This window comes from Myotis lucifugus, unplaced genomic scaffold, assembly GCF_000147115.1.
Source record: "Myotis lucifugus unplaced genomic scaffold, Myoluc2.0 scaffold_47, whole genome shotgun sequence".
Lineage (NCBI taxonomy): Eukaryota > Metazoa > Chordata > Mammalia > Chiroptera > Vespertilionidae > Myotis > Myotis lucifugus.
The window spans coordinates 4,106,281-4,131,263 of record NW_005871095.1 but is presented as its reverse complement, the minus strand read 5'-3'; the positions used below and the strand labels follow the sequence as shown (position 1 = coordinate 4,131,263).

Genomic DNA, 24,983 nt, shown 5'->3' with positions numbered 1-24,983 from the left:
ATCCCTCGAGGGGTCCCAGATTGGAGAGGGTGCAGGCTGCGGCTGAGGGACATACCCTCCCCCCCCCCCCCCCCGCACAAATTTTATGGACTGGGCCTCTAGGGGTAATAATATATGACTCTAACAAAGTATATCCAAGCTGAGCCAAAAGTAGGTTTACCGTTGTTTGTATGGAGAATAATGTTATAATTAGTAAATAACCTACTCACAACTGTATATCTTCTTTTGCCCCATCCCATATGAGAAGTTATATATTATTAATATAATTTAATAATAATGTGATTTATAAAATCAGTAACAGAAATATCTTACTTACTAGGCAGCAGTTGTGAGACAACTTCAAGGAGAACTGGCTAATACCCAAAGAAAACTATCTATGACAGAGGCTTTACTGAAGGCTGAATCACATCATCGTATGTGTTCACAATATAAAATACAAGAGTTGCAGAAGGAATTAGATGAAAGCAGAAATCAAGTATGTATGAAATTTAACATGTCATCAGTTAATTTATAGCTGGTTAAATAATATACAGTGTTTTAGGATACTACTTTTCATGGGCAGGTTTCTATTTTCATTGTGATTAATTTATTATAACTCTATTTAGGGCACATATTTCTTAAGCCCTGAGTTTTATTCTGCTATTTGTATTTTATGTATTTTCTTATAATATTTACCCTTAGGAAAGTTGAGAATTATGCATCATTCTTCATAGAAGGCAAGAAGCTTTTTTCCCTACAAAACAATATTTTTCAGTGATATCTCCATTATCACTTTGAGACAGCCAGATAAAATCAGAGGGTAATGCTTAATGGAATATTCCAGAAAATTGTATTGTGTCTTATCTTCACTTTGGTGAATAGATATTCCTTAGATTTCAGAATAACTTGTATGGGAAGTTCATTAAACAAACCAATTGAAGTAGGCATATACTTCATTTTCTCTTACTTAGAAATACTATGAAAGCAGGGAAATAATCAGGTCATTGTTATATGGACATCCACAACAGACAATTAAGAAAATTATATCTATAATTACTAATGGAATTTTTTTAAAAAAAACTGCATTGATAAAATTGACATCTAATAATAGAGAAACACGGTAACTAACCGTAACTTCTCTACCCTTCCCATTGGCTAATCAGGGCGATATGCAAATTAACTGCCAGACAAGATGGCAGCCGGCAGCCAGGCAGCTGAAGCGAACAGGAGGCTTGCTTGCTCCAGTGATGGAGGAAGCCAGGGTTCCCCGCCTGCCGCTGCCGGCCTCTGAGCTGCAGTCTAAGAAACAACGTTGCAATTATAGAAGCTAAACAATCCCCAGAAACCTGCTTTCAGCCAGCCGGGCCTCAGAGCTGGAGTTGCAGCAGAGTTTCAATTATAGAACCCAAACAAACCCAGATACCTGCTTTTAGCAGCTGAGGTCTCAGAGCTGGAGCCACGCCTCAGAGCTAAAGCTGGCTCTCAGTTCCAGTGACAGCCATAGAAGGTAAATAAATCCCAGAATAAAAAAAAAAGAGAGAGAGAAAAAGGAGAGGTTGGGAGCTTCAGTCACCCACCAGCCTGAAAACGGCCCTCAGCCCCTCACCCAGACTGGCCAGGCACCCCAGTGGGGACCCCAACCATGAAGGGGGTGTGACCAGCTGAAAACAGCCATCATCCCCTCATCCAGGCTGGCCAGGCACCCAAGCGGGACCCCCACCCTGATCCGGGACACCCTTCAGGGCAAACCAGCCGGCCCCCACCCGTGCACCAGGCCTCTATCCTATATAGCAGGGGTCCTCAAACTTTTTAAACGGGGGGCCAGTTCAGTGTCCCTCAGACCGTTGGAGGGCCAGACCATAGTTTAAAAAAAAAACACCTATGAACAAATTCCTATGCACACTGCACATATCTTATTTTGAAGTAAAAAAAACAAAACGGGAACAAATACAATATTTGTATTTGCATGTGGCCCCCAGGCTGTAGTTTGAGGACCCCTGCTATATAGTAAAAGGGTAATATGCAAACTGACCTTAACAGCAGAAAGACTGGGAATGACTGGTCACTATGACACACACTGACCACCAGGGGGCAGACGCTCAATGCAGGAGCTGCCCTCTGGTGGTCAGGGCGCTCTCACATGGGAGGAGCTCTGCTCAGCCACAAGCCAGGCTGATGGCTGCCAGTACAGAGGTGGTGGTGGAAGCCTCTCCTGCCTCCTCAGCAGCACTAAGGATGTCTGACTGCAGTTTAGGCCTGCTCCCCGCTGGCAAGTGGACACCCCCCGAGGGCTGCCGGGCTGCCAGAGGGATGTCTGATTGCCATCTTAGGCCCAATCCTCCGGGGAGCGTGCCTAAGCCAGCAGGTGGTCATCCCCTGAGGGGTCCCAGACTGCGAGAGGGCACAGGCCGGGCTGAGGGACCTCCCCCCCCCAGTGCACAAATTTTTGTGCACCGGGCCTCTAGTATCATATAATTTGCCAATTTAAATTATACAATTCAGTATTTTAAACCATATTCATAGAGTTGTACATCTAATTATGACCTCAATAAATTATAGAATATTTTTATCACTCCAAAAACAAACTCCACACCTCTTAGTGATCACTACTAGCATCTCATCTTGCCCTGCACCAGGCAGTAATGAGTCTAATTTTTGGATATTTCATATATATGCAGTCCTCAAGTTGCAGTCCTTTGTGATTGACTTTTTTCACTTGATGTCACATTTTAAAAATTCATTGACATTATAACACATATCATTATTTTATTTATTTATTTTTATTGCTGAACAAAACTTCATTGTGCTGCTCAACCATTTATCCATTCATCAGTTGATGGACCTATGTTTTGTTTTTACGGTTTGGCTATTAATAATTCTACTATGATCATGAGTGTACAAGTCATTGTGTGAACCTAGGTTTTCCTTTCCTGTCCATTGGATTTTAATCCTGTGAGATAACTGGGCTGATTTCAGCATCTCTCTGCTTTTACTCATGCTGTTGTTGGTGAACATCTTAAGGGTGAAGGCACCCCCAAATTTAGAAAATAACACTAGTACATTCAAAGTAGTACCAATAAGAATCAACATAATATGTACCAGATCAGCTATCTACAAAGGTGATCCGTATCACTCATGGTTTATGAGTATGTGGTTGAAGATATTGTCTCTGAAAGCAAGAAGGGAGAAAGTAATAAAAAGTACAGATGACCTTAGTAAAGGGGTCAAGGCTGGAAATGTTGATTAGGGAATCTGGTTTGAAGTGCTGAGGTTTATGGATCTCTGAGAGGATTTTAAAAAAGGAATAAACTGCTTTCTATAATTCAGTCTAAATTTTCTTTGGTAGTTCAGTTTGTTCATTAAGTGCCACATATGAGTGAAATCATATGGCATTTGTCTGCTGGTGGTGGTGGTGGTGTTGGAGTATGGTGTAGGGATAAGTAAAAAAGAAAAAAAAACCTAGAGAGAACCCATGGACATTGACAACATTGTGGTGATTTCTGCAGTGTGAGGGATTCTGTGGTGATGATAGAGGCCGTAGAGGGGATACATGGTGATAGAAAGAAGAAAAAAAAAGAGAAGTGAGGTAGAAAAAAAATGTCAACCTGGATGATGAACCTATGGAGGATCAATACAATATTCTATCTTCTATTTCTGTTAGATAATCTCTATAATAAAAGATTTAAAAAAGATCCTCTTAGGTGACCATTGTCTCCATCTGCTGCCAGACTGAAGCTCCCCTAATTTATTTTTCAGAGTATTCCTCTTCTACATCTGTCTGGTAGTTGATATTATCAGTTTTGATCTTATCAGCTTTTGGTATTTTAGGAGCTCTTAGGTTGATGCTATTTTTCTGTCTTTTAGAAAGTCCTCATAATTTCTGTTGTATTGATTATATACTTACGTTCATATGACAAGTATATAATCTCTAGCCATATCTTTAACTTAAATATTCAAAACATCAGATTTAAGTTATTAACTTAAATATTCAAAGGCCATCAGATTATAAAACAAGATATGGAGTTTCTTAAACTTGTTACTTCTTACCTCAACTTCAATGTAGTTCTAGTCCAGTGATGGTGAACCTTTTGAGCTTGGTGTGTTAGCATTTTGAAAAACCCTAACTTAACTCTGGTGCCGTGTCACATATAGAATTTTTTTGATATTTTCAACCATAGTAAAACAAAGATTTATATTTTTGATATTTATTTTATATATTTAAATGCCATTTAACAAAAATCAACCAAAAAAATGAGTTCACATGTCACCTCTGACACGCGTGTCATAGTTTCGCCATCACTGTATCTAGTCCATGGCTTTCAACAGATGAAGAAAAATAACCATGCTACCACTTCCTTCTCCTGAAAACAAGCAAAAATAAAAGTAGGATAAATAAAAAAGGAATAGAGAGAGTCCAGGACTGTACATCATGGTCACTGTTTAGAAATGCACTGCAGTTGGAGGGCCAGAGGGAGTGTGTGCATGTGGTCATTGATATCAGTTGCTGCTGAGAAGTAAAGCATTAAAGGGTTAAGAAAGATGACCCTCAAAAATTTTTAGTGCAATTATAAGATTGAAATTCTGGTTCTTATACAAAAGGAAAGAATGAGTGGTTAAAATATGAATATGTGGATGAGACCTTGTAGTAAAGAATGTTAAAGTTTAATGGAAGGGGACGATAGGACGGTAGAAAAAGCTACAAAAATGAAGCAAATGTTATGTTTGTTATATAATACAGAGAAGACGCTTTATTTAAAGAGAAAAATTTTTAATAGAAAAGGAAAAATTGAAACCTATGGAAGAAAGTTTACATCGAGTGAGAGTCTTTATCTCATCCTAAAGTCAGATTATCATCATAAGGTAATGGGAACTGCGTGGGAATTTTTTAAATTACCATAGTAAGATGTGATTTAATGGAACCTGGAATATCTTGAACTATTAATGGAAATGTATCTAGGCATCTTTAGTAACTAAAAGGTCAACATAGCCTTAAAAAAGTACTTTAGCACTTAGTATTTTGCTTGGTAGTTCAGTTTGTTCATTAAATGCCACATATGAGTGAAATCGTATGTCACTTTTTTGTTGTTGGTGTTGGTGGTGTTAGGGTGTGGTGTAGGGATGGAGTAAAAAAGAAAAAAAAACTATAGAGAACCTATGGACATTGACTACATTGTGGTGATCAAAACCTCTGTTTTAACAAATTTTGGCAATTTCAGTTCCAGAAAGAAAGTGGTCAAAATGTGAAGTCAATTTAAGCTGCTGTAAGAAGTGATTATTCTTGAAATCTGTACTTATTGGCATCTAGTTTATAAACCCGTCTACTACATTTCATAAACTTGTCCATACATATTATTCATGAACCATTGAGAAATCATATTTTTAAGAAAGAAAGTGAGTCTCTAGATTTCTACAAATAATTTTCTTTAATTTTTTTGTAAAGGCTCAGCATGAAAAGGAAGCATTAAAGAAACATATGGATTTATTCCTATCTCAGAAACAGAACTTGCATGAAGTAATGAAGCAAAAGCGTTATTTAGAAAAAGAGATAACCAGGTAAAATTACATCTCAAATCATTTCTACCATGAATTAAGATTTAACTGTCACTTTACTTTATTAAAAAAATAATAAAAATAAAAATTTATTTTCTATCTGTAATTTTCTTAAACAAATTATCCTATTTAAAAATTGACTATAGAAACTCACAGCACAGTGTGAAACTGTTTTGAGGGCCACGATATTATACTTACACTTGAATGACTTTTAAAACCATAATGAAGATGCCTTTTGCATATCCTTCAACTGCCAGAACCAATTCTAGCATGTCATAATTGCAAGAGTTTCATCAAAAGGTTGATGGAACTTGGGGACTCAACAAGGGCTCAGTCACATGTGTTGTCACCTGTTGGGAATGGCTGATGGCATTTCCCCAAACCTGAAAAGGATGATTGTTTGCTGCCAGATAACTCAGGGCATCTTAATCTAGATGTTATTGCCTCCTACTGGCCAAACACCTGAACAGCCGTAGGCTAATTCCTTCAATCTGACAATGGACTCTATAAGAAACCCTGACCCTTTGAAGTGTATATCTCCACCTTGCCTCAGGACAATTTGTGTTAATAAAAAGTATGGGGTCCTGAGACCAGGAGATCTTAGTTCCTTCTAGCTAAGCTGCTCTGACTCCCAAATGCCTTTCAAAATTATATTTTGTCTCTGGACTATTTAAGTTACACACAGCCTTCTCCAGATTGCTGAACCCTTCTAGATGCTGGAACAAGAACCCCGGCAGTCAACTGCAAGTTTCACGTCTACCTTGAATGTTTATTTCTGCAAGACATCTTCTCTGTCTGGTGATCATTTCTTCTTTTCATAGCGTGCATCCCTTCAGCATTCAAATAGGCTAATATCTTGATTCGGCTTATGTTTCTCTCTCTTTTTTTAGTTATAAAAGATATCATACATACAAAAAGTCCATGTGACTTAAAGAAGAAGTTGGGTAATCCTATTTTTACCAATCATAAAAACACAACAGCATCTTTCCCATATCTGGGAAGCTCCCACATAGCTTCCTTTCTGTTTTTTGGCTGAGTTTTTAAGTTTGTTCTTTGATTCTCATCATCAGTGCTTTTCCTCTCACTTAACTCTCTTTTTCTGCATTGTTTCATATCCCTTTTGCCAGGGTGTTATCCTGCACCTAGCAGGGTTCAGGAATCTGGAGAAGGTATGTGAGTAATGAAAGGGCGAGGACTACGCCCTCCATCTTACCTTGGCCATGTGCTCCACAAGGCTTCTTCCCAGAAGCCCAAGCCTCTGCTAGCCACACCCAGGACTTCTTTAAACTAACCAATGACAATCAAGGGAAGTCGCCATAGATATGACCACATCCTGTGTAACAAGACACCGACTTGCGCCTGGCCAATCAGCAGGGCCCACAGTCCTTTCTCCTCCCCTTACTCCAACCCCCCTATAAAACCTCTCTCCACACAGAGTTCTCTCTCTCTGCTTCCTGCTTCTGCGTCGGCGAGGTGGGGGAGCCGAGCTAGCTCAAATAAAGACTCTTATGCTTTTGCACCGGACACAGCTGGCTCCCTGGTGTGGTTTCTTAGGGATCCTGAAATCTGGGCATAACAAGTAAAGAGACTAGACATGAAATATAAATTTGGAATACATGGGGGAGTCAGGGAAGCTTAGCTTTAGTAACTAAGTTCTTTCTGAATCTCTGGACCTATGGCTTTTTATTCACACATTTTTGCCCTAAAGCAAAGCAAATACACATATCAAAGGTAAAGTTAGGTAAGCAGTAAAATATCAGGTTGGGGGAACTGCCTTCATCTGTTCAGCTGTTTGGCCAGAAGCAGGTAATAACATGTAGATTTTCAGGTTTGGGGAAATGCCCTCAGCAGTCTGGCAGCAGGCAATAATATGTATCTTCAGCACTGCTGAAGCCTCAGGGTTCACCAATCTTTTGATGAACTTCTTTCATTTATGACCTGCTGGAATTAGCCCAAAGCACCCTTTCATTTTGTTAACATTGTGCTAGCAAAGATCTCTTCTTAAAGCAGACTTGAGGAGACATTATCTTTCTGATTTCCCTTCTTCTAAAGCCTTGCTCCTTCTCCATTTTCCCTTCCACTCAGACTTCAAAGATTTTTCTTTCCTGCTTCTCCTATTTTGAGTGGTCTGTTTGATATTGGTACTTTTCTTCCCTTCTTGTAGACTGTTGTCAGTACACAAAAGATATGTTTGTGTCTTTGCAGTACATTCACATATCATTGTGCTTTTCTTCTTCACCTTGGATACTGATTCGTTTTTAGTTGATATTTGATAATAGGTTCATGTTTTATATTAACACTAGAGGCCCAGCGCACACGAAATCATGTGCGGTTAGGGTCCCTAGGCTATCTTCTGCATGCTCGCCAGTCCTCGCTGCCACTGCTTGGTTCTCCGTGGTTCCCTGATCATAGCATGGCTCCAGTTCCCCAGAGCCTGTGGGCCGGGGGGAGGGACCAAGAGGTCACTGTTCTACCCTCTCTCTGCCCCACTGCCACTCACCTGGGTTTGCTGTGGTTCCCCATTCGCCAAGCTGCGATTGGAACCTGAGGAACAGGGGAGGGACCAAGAGGTCAACCGTTCCTATCAGCTCACCAGTCGCACCCCGCTGCCATTCACTTTAGTTCCCCATGGTTCTCTGATCACAGCATGGCTTTGGTTCCCCGGAGCCCGCAGCTGGGGGGAGGGACCAAGAGGTTGCCTTTCTGCCCACTCACCAGTCTTGCCCTACTGCTCCATTTGCTGTAGTTCCCTGTTCATCATACTGCAATCGGGGGAAGAAGGGACCGAGAGGTGCTCAAAGCACCTCATGGTGACCGGTCGAATGGTCGTTTCAATTGCCACAGCCATTGCCTTTTTATATATAGGACTAGTGGCCTGGTGCACAAAATTTGTGCACGGGGTGGGGGGTGGGGCAGAATTCCCTCAGCCCAGCCTGCATCCTCTCCAATCGGGGACTGTTTAAATGATTATTAAGTATTTACTCTTAAATAATTTGACATTCTCATTTTGTACATTTCTGCAGACTTCAGAAACCCTTAAATATGCCAAAACGGAATTTCAGTGAACAGCTCAGTTTCCCCAAAATTTTAAAACCAAGTATAAAAGAAATGGAAAGTGAGACTACAGGATTAAAACAGAAGGTAATTATAAATCAGTTTTGTGACTCCAAAATCACCTAATTGGGGAAAATAGATATTATTTGATGTTTTGAGCAGAGAAATACAGATTTTTCTATTAAATGTATAGTTTGGTGTCAGTGAAAAGACAGCTTTTTTCTTTATCACTTTTCCATAAAGAGGGCCTATTGTTAACTCTCTATGTCTTGAACCCTGGCACCAGCACTAAATAAAAAATAAATTTTGGTAGTAGCTTTATTGAGACATAATGAACATACCACGCAGTCACTCATTTAAAGTATGCAGTTCAGTGGCTTTTTCTATATTCAGAGAGTTACACAGTCATCATCACAATCACTTTGAGGACATTTTTATCCCCCTAAAACAGCAGTTCTCAGCCTGTTCACAGGGATCGCCTAAGGCCATCCTGCATATCAGATATTTACATTATGATTCATAACAGTAGCAACAATACAGTTATGAAGTAGCAACGAAAATAATGTTATGGTTGGGTCACAACATGAGGAACTGTATTTAAAGGGCCAGAAGGTTGAGAACCAAGGCCCTAAAAAGTAGCTCTATGCCCTTTAGCAACCACCCTGTGCCAGCTTCCACTTCCTCACTCTTCCTAGTCCTATGAAACCATTACTGTTCTTTCAGTCTCCCTAGATTTGTCTATTCTGTACATTTCATATCAATAGAATCATGCAATATGTGCTCCCTCAGGACTGCTATTTTATGGAGCATAATTTTTTCAAGGTATTGCTGTTTTGTAGCATGTATCACCGGTACTTCATTTCTGTTTATTGCCGAATAACATTTCATTACATGAAGTGACCACATATTTTAAAATTCATTCATCATTTCATGAACCTTTGTGTTATTTCCCCTTCTTGGTGTTGTTAAGAATACTGTAATAAACATTCCTGTCCAAGTTTTTATATGAACATATGTTTTTATTCTCTTGGGAATGTAGTTATAAATGCAATTGCTGGATCCTGTCTTTAACCTTCCAGGAAACTGCCAAACTGTTTTCCACAGTGGCTGCACATTTTTGCATTTTCATTGACAGTGTATGAGGGTTCCACTTTCTCCACATTCTTGCCAACATGTGCCATAAACTGTCTTTTGATTGTAGCCATCCCGGTGGGTATGAAGTGACATCTTAGTGTTGGTTTGATTTGCAATTTTCTAATGACTAGTGATGTTGACCATATTTGCACATGCATAATATCCATTTTTATATGTTCTTTGAAAATCTCTCTACTCAATTCTTTTGCTCATTTTAAATTGGATTGTCTTTTTATTATTGAACTAGAAGTCTGGTGCTTGAAATACATGCACGGGGGGCAGGGGGGCTGTCCCTCAGCCCAGCCTGTGCCCTCTTGCAATCTGGGACCCCTTGGATAGGGTCTCTAGCCCTGACCGGTGATCAGGGCCTATCAGGGCTTTCCTTCCACCGGCTGCTGACAGATGGCCCTGCCCCACCACTGCCACTGCTTGGCATCTGTGCTGCGCTGACCCCCTTACCCCCACCACCAGTCGCCTCCCTCTGTGGGCAACAGGCGTGGGGTGAGATCGCTTGGCTGGCCTGGGCCTCCCTCTCCTGGGAAAACGCTGGCCAGTCCCTCTCACCCTCCACAGCATTGCTGGCTGGTGTCCTGGGCCTTCCTCTGTGGGGTGATTGATCACAGGGGCCCCCAAATCGATTGCCCCACAGAGGGAGGCCCTCCACCTGCTGCAGCACCACCAGTTGTGTAGCGTGGACCTCATTCTTTGTGGTGATCGCAGAGCACCCCCTCTCTGATCGATCCCCTGCCTGTCGGTGGCCTGGGCCTCCCTCTGTGGGGCAATAGTGTGGCGATGGTGGGGCCCCCTCAACCAGTAGCATCACACTTGCCTTGGCTGGCCTGGCGCCAGTGCGTGTCATAGTGTGGTCATCTGGAAGGTCATCCGGACAGTTATTCTGCTGTTCGGTTGTTTGGTTGATTTGCATATTACACTTTTATATAATAGATTGTAAAAGTTCTTTAAATACCCTGATACAAACCCTTTATTAGATTAAGGATTTTCAAGTATTTCTTGCATTCAGTAGCTCACCTTTTCATTTTCCTGATGGTATCTTTCAAATCACAATTTTGTGTTTTTTTTATGAAGTCCCGTTAATCTATTTTTGTCTTTTGCTTTCTCATCTAAAAAATACTCAAATCCAGGAATGAAGATATATACATGTATGTTTTCCTTTAAGAGTTTCATAGTTAAGCTTCATAGTTAAGTTTCATAGTTAAACATTTTGAGTTACTTTTAATATATGGTATGAGGTACAGGTCTAGTTTTATTCATTAGCTTATGGATATCCAGTTGTCCCAGGAGAAATTGTTAAAAGGACTATTCATATATGATTTAGTTATTTGGCACCCTTGTCAAAAAGCACTGGGCCATAAAGGTGAGCGTTAATGTTTGGATTCTCCCTTCTACTTCATTGATGGATAAGTCTGTCTTTATGCCAGTACCAAATCAAATTTTATGAGTACTCTTTCCCAGTCTCTTGCATATTAACACATGTTTTATCCTATATAATGAAAACCTAATATGCAAATCAACCCAATCTGCAGAATGACTAGTCGCTATGACATGCACTGACCACGAAAGGGCAGATGCTCAACACAGGAGATACTACCTGGTGATCAGTGTGCTCCCACAGTGGGAGCACTGCTCAGCCAGAAGCCAAGCTCACAGCTGGCAAGCACAGCGGCAGCATTAAGGATCAGTGAGCCAAGTGGTAAGGAATAGCAAGCAGGCGGGCAGTAAGGAGTGAGGGCTCCTGGACTGCTAGAGAGATGTTTGCCTGCGAGAGGGCACAGGCCTGGTTGAGAGACCTCCCCCCTCGCTCCCATGAGTGCATGAGTTTTCATGCTTTGGGCCTCTAGTATAATAATAAAAGTCAGTGTAGTGGAATGTTTTTAATTCTAATTTTGAGGAGATATTTTGTTTCTTGATAAAGCCTGTGGCCAGCTTATGTTTTGCTAATACTGTGACATGATGGGGAAGGGGCTTCCAAAGATGACATCCATTCCTTTTTTTCTCCATTCTGACCTTTAACCTCTAACCCAATGCCTCCCACTTTACCTCCATTCCATGAAATTCTGGTAACAGAATCTGCTGAATTTGCCATTTACTTCATTGTGTTTAACTCATACTTCATAGACTCAATGCCTGGGGAGGAGAAGATTAAAATCTGGACTGTCACCATTCCTCTTTAGAAATGTCTTAATTTGAGCCCTAACTGGTTTGGTTTAGTGGATAGTAAGGGATTTGATTCTGGTCAAGGACAAATACCTTGGTTGTGGGCTCCTCCCTGCCCATTAATGTTTCTTTCCCTAACTCTTGCAGTCTCTCTAAAATAAATCAATGGAAAAATATCCTTGGGTGAGGACTAAAAAAAAATGTTAAAAGATAAAAAATAAATGTCTCAATATGAAATCTCAAAATTTTTTTTATTGTTAAAAGTATTACAAAGGGCATTACATATGTGTCCTTCCCCCCGCCCCCCCGCCCTTGACAATCCCCTGGTATCCCTTACCCCCCAGTGTCTTATGTCCATTGGTTATGCTTATATGCATGCATACAAGTCCTTCGGTTGATCTCTTACCCCCCTCCCTGTGCCCCCCAACCCTCCCTGGCCTTCCCGCTGTAGTTTGACAATCAGTTTGAGGCAGCTCTGCCTCTGTATTATTGTTCAAAAGTTTATAATGGTCTCTATTACCCATGAATGAGTGAGATCATGTGGTATTTTTCCTTCATTGACTGGCTTATTTCACTTAGCATAATGCTCTCCAGTTCCATCCATGCTGTTGCAAATGGTAAGAGTTCCTTCTTTTTTACAGCAGCATAGTATTCCATCATGTAGATGTACCACAGTTTTCTAATCCATTCATCTACTGATGGGCACTTAGGCTGTTTCCAGATCTTAGCTATGGTGAATTGTGCTGCTATGAACATATGGGTGCACATATCCTTTCTGATTGGTGTTTCTGGTTTCTTGGGATATATTCCTAGAAGTGGGATCACAGGGTCAAATGGGAGTTCCATTTCCAGTTTTTTGAGGAAACTCCATACTGTCTTCCATAGTGGCTGCACCAGTCTGCATTCCCACCAGCAGTGCACAAGTGTTCCTTTTTCTCCACATCCTCTCCAGCACTTGTCGTTTGTTGATTTGTTGATGATAGCCATTCTGACAGGTGTGAGATGGTACCTCATTGTTGTTTTGATTTGCATCTCCCGGATGATTAGTGACTTTGAGCATGTTTTCATATGTCTCTTGGTTTTCTGAATGTCCTCTTTTGAAAGGTGTCTATTTAGGTCCTTTGCCCATATTTTGATTGGATTGTTTATCTTCCTTTTGTTAAGTTGTATGAGTTCCCTATAAATGTTGGAGATTAGGCCCTTATCAGATATGACATTGGCAAATATGTTTTCCCACGCAGTGGGTTTTCTTATTGTTTTGTTGATGGTTTATTTTGCTGTACAGAAGCTTTTTATTTTGATGTAGTCCCATTTGTTCATTTTCTCTTTAGTTTCAAGTGCCCTAGGAGCTGTATCAGTGAAGACATTGCTTCAGCATATGTCTGAGATTTTGTTGCCTTTGGATTCTTCTAGAATTTTTATGATTTCCTGTCGTACATTTAAGTCCTTTATCCATTTTGAGTTTATTCTTGTGTATGGTGTAAGTTGGTGGTCTAGTTTCATTTTCTTGCATATATCTGTCCAATTTCCCCAACACCATTTATTGAAGAGACTATCTTGGCTCCATTGTATGTTCTTGCCTCCTTTGTCAAATATTAATTGAGCATATTGGTTCAGGCCAATTTCTGGGCTCTCTATTCTATTCCATTGATCTATATGTCTGTTCTTGTGCCAGTACCAGGAAGTTTTGAGAACAGTGGCTTTGTAATACATCTTGATATCTGGTATTGAGATCCCACCTACTTTGTTCTTTCTCAGGATCGCTGCAGCTATTCGGGGTCTTTTTTTATTCCAGATGAATTTTTGAAGAGTTCGTTCTAGATCTTTGAAGTAGGCCATTGGTATTTTAATGGGAAGTGCATTGAATTTATAGATTGCTTTGGGTAGTATGGACATTTTAATGATGTTGATTCTACCAATCCATAAACACGGTATGTTCTTCCATCTGTTTATGTCTTCCTCTATCTCTTTTCAACGTCCTGTAGTTTTCTGAGTAGAGGTCTTTTACCTCTTTAGTTAAGTTTATTCCTAGGTAGCTTAATATTTTTGGTGCGATGGTAAATGGGATTGTTTTTATAATCTCTCTTTCTGAAAGTTCACTATTGGTGTATAGAAATCTCAAAATTTTAAAGCCAATTTGTTTTCTATGGAGAAACGTTGTGGTATAAAGTACAAGTAAGCTTGAAGTAAGCTAGAGGAGGTTTTACCACTGAGATTTAAAATGTTCTCTGTTTCCTCCCTGAGGAAAGAAAAACTTATGCCTAACCATGGAATGTTTCTCTGTGGACCTTGGCTGTGCCCTCTGAGACTTTGCTCTGACCTTTTCATAAGAAATGACCTGTGCTTACAGCTCTTGTCTCAGCCTGCTTCCTCCCTTAGAACATCTAAAAACCCACAGGCTTCTTTTTATTGTGTACTGTCTTGTTCTCCCTTCAGGAGCTAGCAGGCAAGGTTTGTGTTACTACAATTCTCTTAGGAGCTTTGAGTTTCCTATGAATTTTATTAGGGTTCATGGCATTAGAAAAGCCACCTTACAAATTGTTTTCAGATAAGCTCTTCACCTGGGGCTTCCTGGAGATGTAGGACAGCTCCTTTAAAATTCTTACATTCTGAAAATCTTTAAAGGAATTTGAGGCACCATGTTAATGTTTCTGAGCTCTTAGGGTTTTATAAGTCTTAGCTTCATCCTTAGACCATGTTTTCCTAGAATACACTGGATTTGATGTGAACCCAGAAAGGCATTTCTTTGTTTTGGCGTTATTTGACAATTGGACATGTGGGAGAAGTTATAAATGGGAAACGGGTATTTGAAACCCATAAACCCAGGATCTTTTATATTTAATTGTCCTTCTTTAGCTTATCTTTCTCATTGATTTCAATTTCAGCTGCTTCCTAGCGAGAATCCCTATTAATTCTCTTTCAGTGTCACTTTTTAAGCCCTTGCTGTCAGCCTCCTCAGGAGCCATGAGGGCTCCACTCAGTGTTTCTTGGAGGCCCTCTTAGTGTTCATTTTCACGCTTTACTACATTATGTCGGGTTCTACCTACCTCCTGTTCAGAGGCACTCCCATGAGTGTGTGTGTTTCCTTTTTAGTGTCAGCACTCTATTGTTCTATCAGTATCTGTGCCAGTTATTTATTGCTGTTTAATAAACCATTTCCAAACCTCCTATCTTAAAATAGCATTTACTTTGATCACAAATCTGCAGTAAGGCCACCTCATTTCTTTTCCACTTGCCACCAGTTGGGATGACTTGAAGCTGGGAAGTGGAATCATCTTGAGGCTGGTTCACTCTCTGGCTAGACAGTTGCAGAAGACTTCTGGCTGGGACGTTCACTGGGGCAGTCTCAGCTGGATACCTGTGTGAGGACTGACCATGTGGCCTGGGCTGCTTCGTTCTTCACAACATGGTGGCTGGGTTCCCAGGGTGAGCTCCCCTAGGGAGAAAGTCAGATGGCACCCAGACATAGCAGTCACACAACAGTCGCCATATCCTATTCACCACAACCCAGTGAGCACTCAGGCCAGCACCTATTTCATGGACAAGTGCCAAACAATCTGGAGATATGCTTCAAAACTCAGCATCACTCATCTTGTCTTACCAAACAGTCATTGTATCTAAAGGAAAGTAGTTCTTCCCAAGTCATTATCACTGACGTTCCAGCAAGTTTGTTGTTGATGATATTGTCTTTGTTTAGTCTGCTCCCTTATTTAGTGGGATGTAACAAAGAATTTCAAGATAGCACTATTGAATCAAGCCCCTCTTCGATTTTGTTGGTTCTGAAAAATGTAGGGCTCATCGCACTAAACATTTACAGGGAGAGATGCAATTTCTCAGTAAACCAGGGAATCATTTCATCATGGAATGCAATTCAAATTAGCATCAAAAGTTTATAGTTCAGTAAAAGACTTATGGCATTAGAATCTAAATATATCAGATTAATAAATTATTCTCATATTGAAAATGTTATTTTTAGAGGCATTTGGTGACTCAGTCCTGAATACTTCAATATAATATCCCTAAAAATGTTTTTAAAGATTGTGAAGTGTTAAGATGGGGAAGAGGAATGGGACTTCCTATTAAGAGACAATGTATAGTCATTTTGTAGAGGAGAGACATGAAAAAGTCATAGAAAAAAAGAGTCTAAAATCAAGTGCAGACGTGGTGTGACAAAGACAAGGGCAGTAAATATTTTTTTGGGGATTCCTGTTCATTTTAACTTTGGCCTTGATTCTGAGTAACTCAAGGTTCCACATTTTAAGACTCGACCACGGTGCAATTAGTATTTTATTGCAATTGGATTTGTTTCAGAATTTCATGCTGTTAAACTATAAAGAATTTAAATTAAAAAAAAATTCACACAGGTGCCCACACCTTCATAACCAAACTCTATTATTTCATTCCTGCGGAATGATGAGCTTATAGCAGCTTCAAAATGTAAGCATTGCCCTGAAGAAAATACAGTTCAGCAGGAGAAAGAATTCAAAGTACTTCAAAAGCAATGTGAAGAAATGACACCTAGAATAGAGTGGTGGAAACAAGAAGCAATAAGAATCAGACGACAAATGGAAATAAATAGGGCAAAACACCATGAAGAAGAACAGTGTCTAGAGAGGATTGGAGAATGTGGAAGACCCGACGTAGCATATAGATTAGAACTAGTCAGGCAATTTTTACAGGTTAATTTATTGTCCTTGAATAGCTTTATTTCATTTTACTTTGGATACAGGCAATGTATGTGTTTCCCCTTCTTCCCTTAATAGCAGCTTGTTCTGTAGGTTTCAGGAAGGAAGGTGGCATGTTTCTCCTTTCAGTACTTTAGTTTCCATCATTACCAGCACTGAGTTGATCTTGCAGAATGATTCTTACTAGAGGATCATTTTATTTTTAAGATGAGTTGATGAAAAACAAGACTAATAGGAAAAAATAAAAGTCATGATTAAAAAATTATACAATTATTAATTTATGTTGTCCATATTTAAGAATTTAAATTGATTTTATTATTCTTTGAGTTATCAGAATGTGTGAGTACTAATAAAAGAAAGATTTTTTGCTAAGCAAAATAAGCAAGTCCGAGAAAGACAAATACCATCGAACCTCCTTAATAACGTGTGCAATCTAAGGAACAAGATAAACAGATGAACAAAATAGAACCAGAGGCATCCATACATGAAACAGACTGGCAAATGTCAGAGAGGAGGGGAGGGGGGCTGGAGAAAGAAAGGGGAAGAGATTAGCTAAAGAGCATCTATGCATGCACACAGACAACAGTGTGGTGGTGGTCAAGGTGGGGCAGAACTGGTGGCCCTGTGGAAGGGGGTCTTGTAAGTACAGCCCTCCCAGAAGGCAGTGAGTATTACTGATAAGCCATCTACATCACTGATAGCCTCCCTACTTTGGATTGCTCCTTCTTTAGGAGCCCCCTCCCCCAACTTCTTAGAAACATCAGTGCTTTTTTACAATAATTTAGAACCTATACCTGAATATAGTAAATGTGCTTTGATACATTTGCATTGCTAAAATGCAATGTAATGGGAAATTCCCTTTATTACTGTGGCTACTTAAAAGAATGCAAGTCTCTTAAAGGAAAATAAAATACTAAGCATTTGTTGTTTACAATCTTTGCAGTTCTAAGGGGCAGCTAACAGAAATCAGCACCAAACTTCTTCTCGTTTCAGAAACAGCAAGCAGAGGACTAATAAGAGGCCCTTCCTGGAGACACCTTGTGTTGGAAATCCTAATAACAGTTTTGTATGCAATAGGAAATTTGCTGATTCCTACTTTGAGAATTCCTAATTTTTATGAATTAAATAAACTTATACTATTAAAAGCATGAATTTCTATTTTTAGGTGGAAAGTTTTGTCATCTTTTTACATGAAAGAAAATTCTTAATTTCTACTTTATTTCAGTTTTTATAAAATGTTTTGCTGAGAAGTTGTACTTTTTCTAAATAGTTAAACTAAATAAATATTTGAATTTATAATTTGTTTTGTATTTGAATTTTTAAAGGAAGTTCCCTTATGTCTGAATGTCTTGCCAGCCCTTGAATGACTGATGACTAAGATGGCAATGATAGGCAGTCTTGACATTGACGCTAGTATTCATTGTGTATCAGTTATTAATATATCCATTCCTCATCTCATTTATTGAGTTCTTTAGCTCCAGAATTTGTTTGGTTCTTTGTACAGTTTTCATCTCTTTGGTAAAGTTCTCCTTCTGTTCCTTAATTTTATTCCTGAGCTCATTGAACTGCCTTTTGAGTGTTCTTGTATCTCATTGAGTTTCCTCATGACTGTTGTTTTGATTTCTCTCTCATTTATGTAAAAATTGTCTGCTATTTTGAGTTCCTTTCTGAGAACTGTCATTGTCTTCCTATGTTAGTGTTACTTGGTAGTCCATGCTGCTTGATGGGTTGTTCCTCTGCTGGTGTATTTGAAGTAGTGAACACTTTTCTTATTTAGGAAGATTTTGCTTTCCACAATTCAGCAGGTTGATAATTTGGGGTCTTTAGTTTTCCAGTAGATGGTAGGATAGGGCAGTTTTTGTTTCCTCTTACCTATACTAGTTAAGCTTGGGAGGGCATGCTTGTGAGTCAAGGTGTGGGAGGTTTAGCCTTGGACATGGTTGGGGGGTTACCAGGTCCTGGATGCTGGTGCAGGATCTGACTTATCTGGGTCCCAGGGCACCACAACTATTGCAGGGGATGGGGCCAGTTGAGGGGAGCCCATTTGTGAGGCCAAGGGGCTGCTGCCTCATTTCTGTGACCATTGGCAGCACTGTGCTGTGGCCTGGGGCCTGGAGACTTGGTTCTGTTCTTACTACTGGTCTGTGGTGGTGAAACTGAGGAGGAATCTGCATTTTGGGGGGGCCAGGGAGGGTGTTAGGAATGTGGCTGAGCTGCTGCCCTCCCCTGGTTTGTGTTGTAAAGCCTGCACCCTGACTCCTCAATCACTACTATGTTTGCTGGAGCTGTAGGTTCAGTCTTGCTGCAGTGATGGGTCCGTCCCTGGTCTCCCCCCTCCCACCCACTCTCTTCCCTCCTCTCCTAAACATTCCAATAAGATCACCTTCCACAGTACTGGTGCGTGGACTTTTTAGTGTGTGGAGCACAGGAACCTGTGTTGGATTCTGGATGTCAACAAGTTGTAGATTTCAGGGGGGAAACAAAGGGGTGTGTCACTTGACAATGATGCTGTCACTCACTAAAATACCCATTTCAGATCAGTGCCCACTGGCTTATAGTTTTGATGGTGCTTTTATGGTTTTAATGCAGAGAAAAATAGGATAGGCCTGTGCTAACTGAAGCTTCAACCTTGTTTTTCCATGTGGCTTCATTAGAATACATCATAGAAGAGCAAAACTAAGGATTTTTAGACTGCCCTTTGGCCAAGTAAGGTCTTTGTGCTTCAAAGTTGTGAAACTGGACAACTGGAAACAAACAAACAAACAAAAGGCGGAGGGGAATGTGAAATACTTCCATAAATTAGTAAACATGATGCAAACCAAAATGTTCTTATTAGTTCTCACCAGGGAAATCAGATAATGTCTCATTTTACAAGATGAAGTTGAAAGTGTGTGCAAATGCAAAAGCACTGCAAGAGATGATTTTTGTAGAAATTTTTTTCTTTAATATTTTAGGAAGAAAGTAGTGTGGGGGTTTTTTCAATATTTCTAGATACACTGAAAAAAATAGTTTATTTTAAACTTAATGTTGGTTCCAAGATATACATAGTTTCCTTGTGGGGCATTGATGAGCCAAATTATTCTAGACTTAATAAGAGAGATTAAAAAGCTCCCTTCTATCAAGATACAGAGATAGGCCACAAAATCCCCACAGAATGCCTGAAAAGACATTTGCTTGTTTATATATCAGTGTGTCTTCTAGACTGGGAGACCCTAAATGCAGTGACTCTCTCTGGGTCATCTTTTACCATCTTTTCCCCAGAAGAGCCGGTAGGAAGCTATATACAAGTTTATAGACTGACCAAATGAACATATTTTTAAAAATTTATCTTTATGAAGATTCCCCCACAAACTCTCCCTCATATATCTTCTAGTCCCTTAGATCAATCAGTGATCTTCAACTTATTTTGTTGTGAACTTCATGAGAAACTATGTAAATTCTATACTATTTTAAGATGACAGCTAACAATTTCATCATGGGTTTAATATTTGCAAAATATAACATTTAGAGCATGTTATTTATCATGTATTTGCTCCAAAACCTTGAAGCTAAAGGTTTAGTTTATCCAATTTATCGAAATAGCTAATAGGCAAATCTAAATTTTATTGTTAAACCAATCAGAAAAAATTCCATTTTATTTTTCAGTTCCAGTCAATATATATATATACTTAAAAAACCTCTAGAGTACATTTTTACGATGAATAAAAAATGGGTAGATAGATAAGTAGATAGATAGATCTAGATAGAGGCACTGAGTTTTCTATGAAATTATTCCCAGATGAAATAATGAGCTTCAGAATTTAATATTTCTTATCAAAGATCTTTCTGCTTTGCTATTAATTGACTCTCCATTAGGGGAGTGTCAATTTGTATTATCAATAAAAACAAATCTGAACTTAAGTAAGAGATACTTTATTTGAAAGGAGAACTTTCTGAATGTGGGGACTATACGTGTCTCCAAGATAAATCAGATTTTTCTTTTATAGGGAAGTAAGCCTGACTAGAGAGAGAATGATCAGGTGTGTGGTTGAATAATTGATTAGCAAATGCTTGAGGTCAGTAGCTTCTTGGAGAGGCCTTTACAGGGGTGACTCTTCCAAAGCATGCTTAAGTTTGAGGCTGTGTCAAATTTAAGATTTTTGTGTGACAGGGCAGGGGCAAGGACTAAAGTTTGGTCCAGTCAGCAGGCATTTTGTCCAGATTGTCCAACTATCTATTATTTTTAGGAAAAAAAAACTTGTTTTTTTCTTTTGCAAACTATTCACACAGAGACATTTGGGGTCGATGATGTATAAAAACCTTTCTTTTGTGGAGTGGAGCAGAGGAGGAGGAGGAGTGGGACAGGAGCCATGGTGAACCCAGGGGGGTAGTTCTCAGGCCAGTATACCCGGAAGTGATGGCAGCAGATGCTTCTCCTAGTGCTCCCCTTTCCTCTGTCCACCAGGAAGTCCTCATGCTCCCAGGTGGAAGCCCCCTGCATTAGGGGAGATTTTAATTGCCTTCCTTCCACATTTTGGAGTTTGAATTGACTCCATAAGACATGAATGCAATTGAAAGCCTCAAAAGAAATTTCAGATTTTTTAAATTATCATTGTAAGTGACTTGTAGATTGTTTTCCCTGGGTGGTTTTCTGTAGTGTGTAGGTTAGCAGAGGGACTCAGCTTCCTTAAATCAGAGAGTCAGGCCTGATTTCTGGTGCAGAAGTAAAACAGGAGCTTCCTGGTGACCTCAGACCAGAGGTTTACTCTAGGCTCCGGCTCTGACCCAACAGAAATATGAGCAGAACATAAGTAAAATGGCCAAAGTTTGCATCATGGTAAATTCATGACTTTTATGCCCTAATTCCTGCGCTTGGTATACATACCACCACTCAGATATGACTTACCCATTTGACACAGAAGACACAGTACCGACTGCCCACAATACTTTTAGACAGTGGTTCTCAACCTTCCTAATGCTGCTACCCTTTAATACAGTTCCTCATGTTGTGGTGAACCCCAACCATAAAATTATTTTCATTGCTACTTCATAACTGTAATTTTGCTACTGTAAACAATATGTAATTATATATGTGTTTTCCGATGGTCTTAGGCGACCCCTGTGAAAAGGTCATTCGACCCCCAGGTTGAGAACCGCTGCTGTTAGGAGTGCTAATCTAAAAAGAAACAGCCGTTCAAAGTAAGAGGAAACAAGTACTTGTTGAGATCAAGCAGAATAGCTAATGAGAAAACATTAATTTAGATAGAAGCCCCAATAATGTTCAGATTGGGAGACAGAGGCAATGGGTATTTAGAAGAAAGGGAAGGAGGACAATAATTACATCTCCAGAAGGAAAACAGTGATGTTAATTCTAAAAAATGGTTTTAATTTTTAGTCTAGTAGTCATCAGTTCATTACTCATGATAACTGTTTTCTTGTAATCCTCACAAACAGTTCCCTGAGACAGTGTTGCCTATGCCCAGTCAAAAGGATATTTTGCCCTTTTTAACATTCCATAAGTGTGAGGCACAAGACATGCTGGGGAATTAGTTCCTCTGGCGTGGCAGCTCTGGCGCCATTTTAAAGTGGCTCAGGTTATGTTATTGTTTATAGGAGCCTATGAAAATGTTTCATCTTTAATGCTTTTTAAAATCAGGAGGAAACATGGTTATATTAATGACCATGTAATAATGAATCCAGCCTGGACTCTATTCATTTTTTTCTAACACAACTATAAAATGTAACATGAATATTTTTGATGGAGGATGGGCCCAGGAAGGCAAGTGTATGTGTGGGTGTCAGAAAGTCATCCTTGGGCCCGGTTCTACCGCTTCTCCAAAGGGTCAGTGGCATTTCTCCTTAACTGGGTATTCCTTTTCCAAGGCATTGTCCATTTCTTCCAAATTTCTCCCTCTGTTGGCCTTTTATCCTTATCATGAGCCCCATTTCATCTGTCATATAATCTCACCAAAGTGAATTATAAATGGGCCATGCAATTATCTGCCCCTAGTGACTGATGTGTCCCCAGCGGCATACACCAACATAAGATCCTCTGCATTTCTCTGGTTTCTAGACTCCAGACTTGCTCAGGGTCACATTTGTCCATCAGAAGACTAGCCCCTGGCAGCCCCTGACTCCTTGACTTCGACTTATTCACAACATCACAGGCCCCTTGTTCAGTAACTGCAGGAGGGTCTCAGGATGGAAGAGAAGGAAGACTCATCAAATGAGAGGAGTTTGTAAGGGAGTTTAGAGATAAGGGAATAGAATTTTAGTTATAGAATAAAGAGTTTTTCAAAAGAAAATCTCAAAACCCTTTGTTTTTAAAGCTATGTTGTGAATTTGAGAAAAGACATTATGGATGAAAAAATTTGGGTAGTATCTTCCTGTTCCCAGGTCTTTTAAGTCAGTCTGTGATCTCCATTAGGCCTGTGATGATGTGCACCTGTCTTCCTAGCCCTTCGTCAACAGCACAGGTCCTGGCACACAGAATTTCTCAGAATGCACTCTTTAATGAAATTGAATCAGAAAAGACAACTTTCAAAAGGAAAATAAGAATCTGGAAAAAAAAGAAATGACAGCAACACTAATTACTGAATAACAAGTATTCTTATAAATTGTATGAAAGCAGTAATTTCATTTGACATGTATGGTTATGCAGGCATACATATAATCTCCTTAAGAGAGTACAAGTTCCTTAACAGGGGGACACTGAATTGTTGAAAGAATTGGTTAGAAAGAGCAGCAGAATTGTCACTGTGAACGTTCTCATGATCTAGGGACAAAGGTGCAACGTAGGCTAAAATAACCACCACATTTCAGCCCTGGCTGTCACATCCTATGGCAAACTCCAATCTAAAGCAAACTACCTGTCACTTGGCTTTTCTACCCCATGTGAATGTGGGAATTGAGCACATGGACCAGGAGCTGCATGTCTGTGTGTTGAGGCAGAAGGAAGGGCATGGCTGGAAATAGAGAGTTTTTAGTTCATCCTGACTGCATCCACAGAGAAACCCTCTCTTTGACAGCATGGGACTGAGTAAGTATATATTTCTGTTTCTCTTTCAGTGCTGTAGGTCACCCCTATTATCCATTTTCTGAAGAATATTGAGGGTCAACTATCTACCATGAGTTCTCCCCGAATCTCCTGCTCCCAGGGGTGTGGAGAGGATTTCTGCACTTAGGAGAGGTGATTAAAAACAGTTCTGTAGTTTCACGCTGCTTCCCTGTCTTCTTTTTAAAATTCTTTTTTATTTTATGAAATAATAAAGACTTCCAAATGAGGGTGTTTGTTTTTCCTGAGAATTAAAATAAAATATATAAATGACAGAAAATTGGGGCCTCCCTTTCTTCATGGGTAGGATGGTTTCTCTCCAGTTTAGGTTACTTTGTGAAGTCAGTCAAAGCTTTTTGACATTTTAATAGGCATACAATATCTGAGGAACTTGTTAGAAATGAAGATTGAGAGGCTCCCACCGCAAAGTTTCTGATTGAATAGATCAGGGAGAAGGCTCAAAAGTCCACATTTCTAATGAGCTACCAAGTGTTTCTGCCGCTGCTTGTCCAAGGGCCACCCTTGCAGTAGGAATGGATCAAGGGAGATGGAAGGGTGTCGCCTTTCTTCAATTCAAGGGTGGGTAAGTCTTTTTCTGTTATTCTTACCTTTTATTTAATTGTAGCCATTTCACAATATCCTATCTAATAGAAGACAAAGGTGCAAATTGACCATACCTTTTCTATGCCCACCAGCCAATCAGAGCAATATGCAAATTAACTGCCAACAAAGATGGCGGCTAATTTGCATACTGTAGGCAGGGCAGGACAGCGGGAGCCGCCATCCAGGCCCCAGTGTGTGGCCCCGGGCGGCACAGGGCTCAGGCGGGCGTGATTGTGAGGGCCCGCCCTGTGTCTGGCCCCAGGCAGTGTGGGGCTCAGGCGGGGCACGGCGATTGCGGGGGGTGGGGGCCCCCCCGCCCCATTTGTGGCCCCGGCCACCACAGGGCTCAGGTGGGGTGCTGCGATTGCAGCGGCTCCACCCCATGTGCGCCCCGGCCAGCTCGGGGCTCAGGAGGCGCAATCCGCAAAGCGGGACTGGGGATTAGCGAATGGGCGCAAGGCAGACCTCCTGGTCCTTCCCCTCAGCCGGCAGGCTCCTATCAATCTTCAGTTTCTACTGAAAGGAATGTGGTGCCTCCACTGCGCAGCCTCCCAGGACTCACAGGCTCCAGAGTAGAGACTTCAACAAGGACTTCAGCACCTGCTCAGGGGAATAACGCCACCTCCCTACTCCACAGCTGCTTCTGTGTCTGCAAGAAACTGTGCATGGTCCTCCCTGTGGCATGGGTGGGGCCAGAGCCTGAGTTGAGGGGTTCCACCATAGTATAGCAGCTGGACCAGTGCAGGGATGGAGGGAGGGAGGAAGGGCGG

The 24,983-nt window shown here is 40.4% G+C and overlaps 1 protein-coding gene across 1 annotated transcript; it reads left to right on the top strand.

Annotated features, from left to right (window-relative positions):
* The first annotated feature begins 349 nt into the window (after positions 1-349).
* LOC106697113 lies at positions 350-17,644 on the top strand. The gene is made up of 4 exons (XM_023753588.1): positions 350-475; positions 5,420-5,532; positions 8,553-8,670; positions 17,571-17,644. Exons 1-4 carry the CDS (start codon positions 377-379, stop codon positions 17,589-17,591), a joined length of 351 nt encoding a protein of 116 aa, XP_023609356.1. The 5' UTR covers positions 350-376; the 3' UTR covers positions 17,592-17,644.
* The last annotated feature ends 7,339 nt before the right edge of the window (positions 17,645-24,983 follow it).